At 47.3% G+C, this 10,676-nt stretch overlaps 1 protein-coding gene across 5 annotated transcripts in view; it reads left to right on the top strand.

Moving 5' to 3' along the window:
• The first annotated feature begins 142 nt into the window (after window positions 1–142).
• THNSL2 (threonine synthase like 2) overlaps window positions 143–10,676 on the top strand; it is an 18,229-nt gene continuing 7,695 nt past the window's right edge. For 3 of the 5 annotated variants that reach the window (XM_011375273.2, XM_011375272.2, XM_011375271.2), the window contains exons 1-5: window positions 803–928; window positions 3,711–3,933; window positions 5,070–5,276; window positions 5,685–5,837; window positions 8,787–9,017. In XM_011375273.2, the coding sequence (XP_011373575.1) occupies window positions 3,723–3,933; window positions 5,070–5,276; window positions 5,685–5,837; window positions 8,787–9,017 (802 nt within the window). In that variant the 5' untranslated portion in view covers window positions 803–928; window positions 3,711–3,722. Of the gene's footprint in view, window positions 364–802; window positions 929–3,710; window positions 3,934–5,069; window positions 5,277–5,684; window positions 5,838–8,786; window positions 9,018–10,676 lie in introns of those variants that run through there. The other 2 variants (XM_023520505.1, XM_011375275.2) reach the window with 2 other exon arrangements.

The raw sequence follows: 10,676 nt of genomic DNA, 5'->3' as shown, positions 1-10,676 counted from the left end.
AGTGACCATCCAAAATCATGAATATTCCACCCTTAGATTAATAGATAAAATCCCCAAACTAGAAACAGGAGGGGCAGCAGCTCTCCCTTGAGCCTACCGGCTCTCTCATCTGTGGGTGTGCTTTCACTCGGCAGAAGTCTTTGGGGCTGACCACTTTTGGCAGCCTGCTCTCCCTTTTGAGAGTGAGCTTACTTTGTCTTCACGGCTGACAGCTCCTGGCTGCCTAGTCTCCCTTCTGAAAGTGCACTTTTGCTTTTAATAAAGCGAGCTTGCATACAATCAAATTCTGGCGTCTGCCTTCAATGCTTTGTTCCCTGGACGCCGAGAACCGAGGTCTTGAAGTTCTGGGACTCCCCAGAAACGGTAACATGTTGACATTTTTTTTCTTTAAATTGGGGAGGTATTTTACCCTAGAACAGATCTAAGCTTAATAAAAAGGGTTTTCCTACAAAGAGTTTTTGAGCTAAAATGATATTATGTATCCCTGTGTTTCCTGAGTTCCTACAGCCCCACTTTGAGAAAGAAGTAGTTTATCAGGCGTCTGCAGGTTAGAGGATGAACCCAAAGAAGATAAGGGGCTTTCTTCTTTCTACTTTGTCCTCAGTTTTCTAATCTGAAGAATGAGTTTATGTGGTACTTCCAAGGCTGCAATGAAGATTAAGAAACAGAATAAAGCGCTTAGCAAAGTGCCTTATAAACATGCCAGGTGAGAAATATCAGTACCTTTTGCTCCCTCCTCCTCCCCTCCCCCGCCGCTTTCTTCTGCCCTCGGCCTCCCTCCCCCGCCCTTCTCGTCCTTCCCCCGGAAGCCTGACACTGCCTCCGGGTCCGGATCCCATGTCCGGAGCTGGGCAGCGCCCCCGCAGCCGCCAGCGCCCCGGACCCGGTAACTGCGCCCGGGCCTGGGCAGCCCTCCGCTGCGCGCCAGGTCAGCCGATCCGATCCCGGCGGGGCTGGGGATCCGCCGCTCGCTTGCTCGCCCTGGAGACCCATGCAAGCCAGCGGGCAGCCCAGCGGGCTTGTCCTCTCGCGCCCACGCTCCCCTCCTCGCGTCCCCTCCCTGCAGATCATTGCGGCCTCCCCCGGGCAGTCGGTTAATTGATACTTCTGAGCTCTTAAACTTCTCGAGATTTCCTTCTGCCTTGACTTCAGTGTGGCTGTGTCGGCTCCCGTCCCTTTCTATGACTAACCTCTTGTTCAGAATCTGCCACTTGTAGGAAAACTGAGAAGTCTGGGGTGTTTTCAGAAGCAGAGAATGGAGCCATATCTTGCAGACCTTTTTAGAACTTTCTTGGCCCAGTGACCCTAGAGAGGCAGCCGCCTGCCTGAGTCCTGCCAGGGGCCTCCGCCCCTGATGGGTGCAGTTTGTGATCAGCGCACAGTCACCAGGGGTTCAGCTGTTGAGATCCAAGTCTCTGCCCCACTCCTTCTCAGAAAAATCTCCCCTCCTCTCCAAGGAGCCACACAAGCCCTTTCTGACACGGTCCCTGGCCTTAGGACGCTCTCCTATTTCTCTTGTTATGCATACAGGTTATCAGTCAGTTTTTCTGACCCATCTCTACTCTGGAATGGGATGCAGAAGAGCCACAATATAAAATCTTCTATTTCAGAGGTCATTTAGTCCAGTCTCCTCAGGTGCTTGGAGTGCCCATACAATGGTCCTACAAAAGTGCTTGACATTCAACTTCACCACCTCCTGTGGCAGCTACTCCTACTTCTGGGCTTCTCTCTTTGTTTTATCTTACATTGAACCCAACGATTTGTCTTCTCTGTACCTTTGCCCTATTGGCCTGAGAATGCTCCCCCTTGGGGTCACCTGTGTGCTACTCAGTCCATGTCCTTACAATGACATGTGTAGAGCCTGGTGTCAGGCCCTCTCCTTTGTTCCTGGGCTACTTTGTCCACGTCCTTCATCAAACACAGAGCCCAGGACAGAGCCTAGTGCCCCAAGTGTGATGTCGTCCAACCCTGGGCATTCTGCAGATGTTTTCTTTTGTTGTCCTTATAGCCCTGCCTGTCCCCACCCTTCCCTCTGCCTGCGGCAGCTTCTCTGACAGCTCAATTGCTTCCTTTCCTTTAATCTGGTCCTATGAAGAGGGCAGGCTTGGTCCCACTCTTATTACTCCAGGGTCTGGGGCAGTTTGTATTGGCTCTAACCCTTGCCACAGAGTTACAGAAATTCCTCTCCTTACTGAAGGTACTGCTAGCCCTCAGACCCCTACCCTGGTTCTGTTTTGTGAAACAGTGGACTTGCTTTGCTTCCCTGCCTCAGTTGGCCTTAAGAGTTTCCCTGATTTCATTTCCTTGAAGTGAAGTCATACCCCTGTATCATATGTGTCCCAGTTTGCTCAAGACTGTTCTAGCTTATACCCATTGCCCAGCATAAATATTAATACTCTCCACTTTCACTTTCAAAAGGTTCATGATTTGGATGGTTAAACTTGTCTCTCTAAATTGGATGCTTTGTATTTGTAGGTGGTGGGGTGGCACATGACAGCCCATGTGGGTATCGCATAGGGCTAAGAGGTGTCAGGTTCAGTCTAGGAAACCAGAATTCCTGTAGCTCATACCCTTGTTATAGCTGTGCAGCTTCAAGTGGCTTTGCCCTCAGAGGGCAGGGATTCCCCTCTGACCCTGGCGCAGAAATGAGTCCAAGCTGGTACTGAGAGCTACCATATGTCTGGTCAAATTTACCCCCAGAAGTGCTGTGGGGCTTTAAAATCAGAGCTCCCAAATTTACAGCCATGACAGAAAAAGATGTCAAGAGCTCAAACCCAGCTGCTTGACATGGCATCTGGCTCTGGGGAACCCAACTGATGTGGCAGTGTAACCAAAGCGAGGCCTGAGGTGCCCTTGGACACTCCCACCCCCACCCCAGTGAGAGAGCTCTGAGTCCACCCAGGGCCAATCAGCCATGGCTAAAGGGTTTTAAGGGCAGCAAGTCAGCACTTCCAGCTACTCTTCTAGGGTAGGGCACTGATTTTCAGCTAGGACGACCAACTGTCCTAGTTTGCCCAGGACGAGGAGTGACCTGGGATATAGGACTTTCAGTTTTAAAAGGAGGAAAGTTTTGGGCAAACTGGGAAGAGTTAGCTACCCTATTCTTAACTCTGGCTGCACATTAGATGCCCATGAGGAGCCTCTCATTTAGAGATTCTGATTTAATTGACCCAGGTAGGCTCCTAAGGAGAAGTATTTTTTAAAGCTCCTAAGCTGATTCCAGCAAACTACTAAAGTTGAGAACCACTAGGTTATAGGCAACACGGCTAAACGACCATTGAAGGTAGTTATTTTTGAGCAGAAGTGGGTAGAAACATCTTTCAAAAAGGTGTATGACCAAGTATGGTGGTCCTCTCTTTGTTAAGAGGAATATCAAAATGGCAGTTATGATTATTGCTATTGGACCCCAAGGCCTCTTCCTCACCGGTGAGGACCAAGCTATCTCCTTTCCTGGCAAGCTCTGGTACCCCCCTTCCCAAGGTCATATGTCAGTGGAATTGCCTCATTCTGACTGGAGGGGTCATGATTTGTATAGTCTCAGATGACGTTGGCATGAGACTTGAGGCAGGACCCCAGTATTCTGGGCTAGGACACTTACCCCAATGAGTGGTGATCCAAGAGCTAACTGAGGAGGGCTGTGTGGACATCAGCTTTGCCCATAGGATGCTGGAGAAAGAGACTAGGTGACTCTGGGACTGTCACCTCTGCAGGCCTCCAGGACCATGTGGTACATCAGCACCCGGGGGATGGCTCCGCGGGTCGACTTTGAGGGGGCCCTCTTCTCTGGCTATGCTCCTGATGGAGGCCTCTTCATGCCCGAGGAGCTCCCACCGCTGGGCAGAGAGACGCTGCGTCAGTGGAGTGCACTCTCCTACCCAAGCCTGGTGAAGGAGCTGTGTGCCCTCTTCATTGGCCCTGAGCTCATTCCAAGGGTGAGCACCACTGCCTCACTTCCACTTTCCCTCCCCTGACAGATTAGCCCCCACAGAGTTGCAAATCCATCACTCTGTCCCTAGGAGATCTTTAGTCACATTTCCCCAAATTTAGTGTTTTTTCCAGACTCTGGAATTCCAGAACTGGAAATATCCCCCAAAAGTTCATCTCGTCCAGTTCCCACCACCAGCCAAAATGATTTGCAGAGAATTATTTACCTTTAGTTTATTTTTAAAACACCTTTTCAAGACTAGCAACTTGAATGTTAGGACTTTTCCTTCCAGCATAGTACTTCCCGAACGGAATTTTGAGAGTGTCCTGGACCAGCTCACCTCAAACTGTAATGTGCATATGGATTCTCCTGCCGGGATCTTATTAAAATGTGGATTCTGATTCGCTAAGTCTGGAGTGAGCCTGAGAAGTTTGCTTTCCTATCATGTGTCCAGATGATACTAGTGCTGCTGGTCCATGGACCAAATATATGATATCCAGAACATAACAGTGACAGTTTGAGGATGGGGAGGAGAAGAAGATCTCTCAAAATGTGGTCTGATGACTAGCACTGATGGCATTGCCTGGGCACTTATTAGAATTCTCGGATTTCCTCAGACCAACTGAATCAGAGTTTGCCTTTTAAGACCCCAGGGGATTGGTTTGCCAGTTAAAGTTTGAGAAGTGCCGTTCCAGACTACCCCGATTCAGGTAGGTATGTGTGTAAGCCCTCCCACGGTTCTGGCATCACAGGTTTGAGATTTAGTAATGTAACAAATAAACAAAAGTGTCCTGTCTTTAGGAATCACATTTAGAAGACATGAGACATTGACTTGTTTGTCACATAACTTTAATTGAATCTTCTATGGGAATACATGTTCACTAGAAATCCAAATTATGATGATGTTTATGAAATAAAAAGTGAAAGTCTTACAGCGCCATATCTGCTGCGTGTGGGTGGGAATCACCATGAAGACTTCACGAACAGGCTGGTGCATGTCTTTCCAGACTTTTTCCAGATTATACAATTATATTCATGCATGGTATCCTTTAGGATAAACATTTCTGGTCTTTTTATCCTGTAGTGGAGATAAAAACTTCAAATTCAAAAATTTGAGGGAAGACACAATAATGCCCGTCACTCACTGTCTTTGCAGATCTGATCTACCAAGCCTTCCGCAGATTCCGCCATAGAGAGGTGGTCCATCTGTCCAGGCTGAAGAATGGGCTGAACGTGTTGGAGCTGTGGCATGGGGTCACGTATGCGTTTAAGGATCTGTCCCTGTGCTGCACAGCACAGTTCCTGCAGTACTTCCTGGAGAAGAGGGAGAAGCACATCACTGTGGTTGTGGGTACGCATTGTGGACTTGAGCTCTAGGGCCCTGTAGTGCCCCAACTTGCCAGTATCCACCCCCAGGCCATCCTCCGCGAATGTCTCTCGAAGTGTATTACTGGTTCTTCTGGAGCAGGGTTCTTAACTGTTTCTCGTGGCATAGGCGAGGCTATGGTACCTTCTCAGATTAATATTTTTAAAAATATAAAATACATAAGATCATGTGGTACCAAGCTCACAGATGCCCTGAATTCTATCTGTAGATCTCTTGGTGGTTCATGGACCCCAGATTAAGTGCTAGGTTCCTACTCTCCAGGTATTTGCTGATAGATACTGCCTCATTTGGCAACAATGCTTTAGGGGCCATTTCTTTCCTTTTTCATCTCCTTCATTCTAAAGGGGAGAGTTCTTTTTTCTTCCCATCCAGGAACTTCAGGGGACACAGGGAGTGCTGCCATTGAGAGTGTTCAAGGAGCAAAGAATGTGGACATCATCGTTCTGCTGCCCAAGGGTCACTGCACGAAGATTCAGGAGCTCCAGATGACAACGGTGCTGAAGGAGAATGTCCATGTGTTTGGAGGTGAGTGCTGGGACAAGGCTCCAGGGACACTGTGGCTTTACTTAAAGAGGTGGGCTAGAACGAAACTGGTTAATTTACTAGCTGACCATCCTTCCCCCTTTTTCTCCTTTCCTCCCTTCCTCAAACAGTCTTATTTTGAGCTTGGTAATACGCCTTGGCTTAACTTCAGGCGGGCTCTTGGCTACACAGTCTCATAAACTATTAGAGGGGACAGATGCATAAACCAATACTGACAACACAACCAGGGAAGTGCAGTTTTAAGAACATATCCCAAAGAACACCACCTCCGTGCAGGTTCATCTGGCTGATGCGATGTGTATAGGCAGCAACTCAGAGCTGTAGCCTAAGTGGAGTGACTTGGGTTTTGTTGTTGTTGTTTGTTTGTTTGTTTGTTTGTTTGTTTTGGAGTGACTTGGGTTTTTTTCCCAGGCCACTGAAACTTTGAGGGCACAACATGTTAAATAATTATTTTAGAAGAATGTTTCATTACATGTTGACAACTTATGCCCTCTTACAATATAGTAATGATTAAGCTATGCACTTGGTTAGCATGTCTGAGTATTTAAAGTAGGAAGCTACTCGGTGGCACTCATCACTGATGGCACTCATCACCCTTCCTTGAGCCACATTACGAATCGTAGCATTTTGAGAAAGGCAGAAAACCATCTCCAGGCCATCTATTCTGAATGGATTTAATCATTATGGAGATCAAGAGTGGAAAAAGAGGGGGTGAGTTTGAGTGGAGTCATATATTTTTATTTCTACCTCTCGTATTCCATAAGACTTGAGGTAACCCCAAGGTAAGGGTCTTGGTGAGGTTTTGTATATGTGGCCTTGGGTGAGCTGTCCAGGTATCCTGGCTTGGTTTCCTCACTTTTCTGGCAAGACAGCGAATGTGGTGGCCAAAGCCATTTCTTCTACAGCTGGCCTGGCCTTCTGGTATAATCCCATAGAAAATATTTTTATATAACACCGATTTTGTCAAGGAGCAAAAGCACAGTGAAAACAAACCTTGCCCCTGGGAGTAGCATGAATATGCTTTGTCTATTTGTTCAAGAGGAAGCCCAAAGCCCCCGTGTTCTTTTCTTTAACAAGCGCATACACCTTTCAGTGAGAAGTTCATGGTTTAGCTAATGCAGGTGTTGGCAAAATCTTACACATTAGTCTTGATACTTACCCATATTTGGCTGCATTTTCCTATAGTCATTGCAAGATTTTAATGTACAAGATTCAGGTTCCTGAGGGTCCCTGTTATACTCCCAGCGCCAAAATTACTAGTTGTAGATCTAGGACCATCTTTGCCCAGAATCAAAGCAACAAATAGCTTTTTGTGCCTCTGTCCTTCCACCTATCCCCTTCTCACTTTGGACACAGATGTTGGAAGGCTTTTACCTGAGAGTGTGCATGGGGGCTCCATTCTCGACCGCAAGTTGGAGACCACCATTTACAAAATAGTGGCAGAAAAGTGGATGGTGATGAGTGCATTTCATCAGAAATGTGTTTCTGCTGGAGCCAAAGGGGCGTTTCTGTTTGTACATGTCCCGAGCTTTAAGAAAATAAGGCAGCATACTTTAAATAAATTAGTTTTTATTTCTAAACATCACTTTTCTAGTTCTTCCTTTCCTTTCTAGAATCTTCTGACTTGGTTTCCAGGAGGATATGTGTTAGTTCAGGACTACGTATGTTCTGTTAGACTGTTGAGCTCAGGGAGTAGGGGTGGATCACCATGTGTTAGACACTGTTTTATAAGTCATCAATTTCCATATAGTACAGTTGGTTCTTCTTAAGCACAGAATAATCAGCATGTGCTGGTTAAATATTATTTGGGATGTTTTTGCCTGGAAGTGACAAAAAATCCAACTCAGACCAGCTTGTACAGGAATATTTTCCAGCTGATATAACTGGAAGTCCAGAGGTGGGGTGGGCTCCTGATGATTGATTCCGTGTGACTCAGCAGTACCCTGAGGGACCCAGGTTCTTCGCATTCTCTGTTCTGCCTTCCCCAGTCCTAAGGCTCATTCCTCTGGTGGCCTTTGATAGTTACTTGGAGTAACCACGCCTCTGTCTTCCTGTGGCTCTCTTAAAAGCAGTGAGTCTTTCCTGGAACCCTGGCAAACATGCCCCTCGTGCATAGCTCTGGAGTCAGCCCCTGGCCTCATTGCTGTTGCACAGCGGTGAAGGGCAGAATGAATAACAACCTCAGTGTATGCTCTGGCACTTCTCCCAGTAAATCTTCCCCTGCTCTCCTCCAGGTTAGGCTCCGATGGAGAAATAGACTCAGGTTTCAAATTAGCGATCAGTATTGGTTTGATTGCTGGTTGAGCTGGGTTGGAAAATGCAACTAGTAGCCAATTTACCCATAAATTTACCCAATAATTTATCCGTAAATTAAACTGTGTACATACCCAGCCCAGGAAGGAGTCCTCCCATGTCATCTTACCTACCATGTGGAGCAGAGAGCAGAACACCCACCCTTGGTATTTAAATGAGAGAAGAAGGGCAGAGCACATGGAAACAGTGACACTTCTCTCATAACTCCTGATAGAGGACTGTGGCGTAAAGGATCAGCCTCTTACCATCCCACCACCTGATAAGCCATTCCTCCTCCTTTCCAGAGAGTGGGGGAGGTGGGCATGGAATACAAAGAGGAATTCTTTTTGCAGTATCCCAGAAGGTCGACATTTTATATCTTATTTTATATGAGAGTAGCAATATTGGAAATATTACAAGAATGTGAGAAACATTTTCTATCCTTTAGGAGCTTAATTTTAAGCCGGGAAAGCCAGGCCAAGACACAGCAGAGTAAAGAAAGCAAAGCTCAGTGAAAGTCCCAGCTGGATGGGCAGTTGCTGACTACCTGGGGTTCTTGGTAGGCAGTTGTGGGCAGTTGCTGACTACCTGGGGTTCTTCGTGCTCCTGATACCTGCCCTCCCCTCTCTCGCATGACAGTGGAGGGAAACAGCGATGAGCTCGATGAGCCAATCAAGGCCGTGTTTGCGGATGTGGCTTTTGTCAAGAAGCACAATCTGATGAGTCTGAATTCAATCAACTGGTCTCGGATCCTCGTGCAAATGGCCCACCACTTCTTTGCTTATTTCCGGTGTGTTCCATCCTTAGATATGGACCCACTGCCCCCTGTGGAGGTGGTTGTGCCAACGGGGGCTGCTGGTAACCTTGCAGGTAAGGAGACCCCTGAGTGGAAATGGGCTTTCCAGAGAAACATCTGTGGCCCCAATCCTTCCAGCTGCCCTTTGCCTGCAACTGCATAGCTCTGAAGTGATGGGAAACTAGACAGAAGAAACTCCCAGAAAACTTTCCCCTAACTCCCTGAGGGGAGGTGTGGCCTCTTGCTGCAGTAGGGCATGATGGGTTAACCCCGACATGCTCTGGCCACCTGACCTGACGCCCTAGCTTGGCAGAGTGTGAAGAGATAGATCAAGGTTCAGCCACTGTGCCCAGCTGCCAGTGCCCTCCTCCAGAAATATAGACTTAACCGCCAGCCGCAGCCAGCTGCCTGCTATGAGGGCAAGTGACTCAGCTGGCACGACGTGTTCCCACTCCTAGAAACGCTACCCAGAGACATGTGAAGTGAAAAAGAGTTCTGGACTTAGGGTTCTGGCCCTAGTTCTGTCCTTAACCAGCTGAAGTCTGTGGGACAGACCCTTAGACGTAGCTCCTCAGGTATAAAAGAGGGGTTACATCATTTATTATATCTCTCAGGGCTGCTGTGAGGCACAGATAAGATTCTTTATGTTTATATATGACCTTTGTACAGCTGCATGACCTTAAAGTCATTTTCTATAATAATAATTAACATTAATGAAGCACTTACTATACATCGGGCATTGCTCTAAGTGCTTTTCATGTATTAATTCATTTAATCCTCACAAGTGACTATGAGAAGGATAATACTGTGCTTTCTATTTTGTAATGAGGAAACTGAGCCACGGAGAAGTTAATCGGCTTGCCTCTGGTTACATACTGGTCAGTAGCAGAGCCAGAATCACAGCCCAGGCAGGCTGATCCAGAGCCTGCGTCCTTGCCAGCTTGCTAGGCTGCCTCCTGATGGGCACTGCTGTTTCTGATGGTTCTGTCGGTGTATGCCGAGATGGCTTAGGTGAGACAATGAAAGCATTTAGTGGTCAGGAGTCTGCCTGACTTCTTCCACTAACACAGAGATGGAAAGAACAATGATCTGGCAGTTGGGCGAGGATACTCAACTTTTTTCATCCCTGGGGTGAATCTCACCAAGCTACCAATTCATATCATTTTCCAGTGAATGGCGCCATCCAGAGTCATGCAATCCACACAGCCCCAGTGGCTGCCACAGTGCCTGGCACAAAATAAACATTAGCAGAGGGTTGTCCTGTCTCTTCCTGCTCTATCAGTGAAGGGTAAAATGAATAACAACCTGGACCCTCTGAGCCTCCGTTTCTCCTCTTTCATAGATGGATATCATGATATTTTCATGAGGATCAAATGAAAAAAAAAAAAAAAAACCATGAGCGTGCTTTGCAAAATTAAGAGTGATTTCGGGGTGGTGTGCTTATCCCTAACTCCTCTTAACGATGCACCAGAGATAAACCATTCATGGATGTATGTCAAAACATCCTAAACAACGTAACCTTTTCGGGCTCTCCATCTCCCAGAGTGAGGAATTCCTGGTTTGTTCCACGCAAACAGGAATCGCTGTTAAGGTGGATGAAGTGCGCCTCTCCAGGAGATGTGGCCTGAAGACGCTGGTTGAAGGAGCCTGAGTCAAGGGACAAGAGCATGTGCTCTGGACCTACACAGACCTAGTTTGTACCCTTACTCTGCCACTTCACAGGCTTTGGGCGG

Source organism: Pteropus vampyrus, unplaced genomic scaffold, assembly GCF_000151845.1.
Source record: "Pteropus vampyrus isolate Shadow unplaced genomic scaffold, Pvam_2.0 Scaffold269, whole genome shotgun sequence".
Taxonomy (NCBI): domain Eukaryota; kingdom Metazoa; phylum Chordata; class Mammalia; order Chiroptera; family Pteropodidae; genus Pteropus; species Pteropus vampyrus.
The sequence above is the reverse complement of the archived record's forward strand: the minus strand, read 5'-3'. Positions and strand labels throughout refer to the sequence as shown.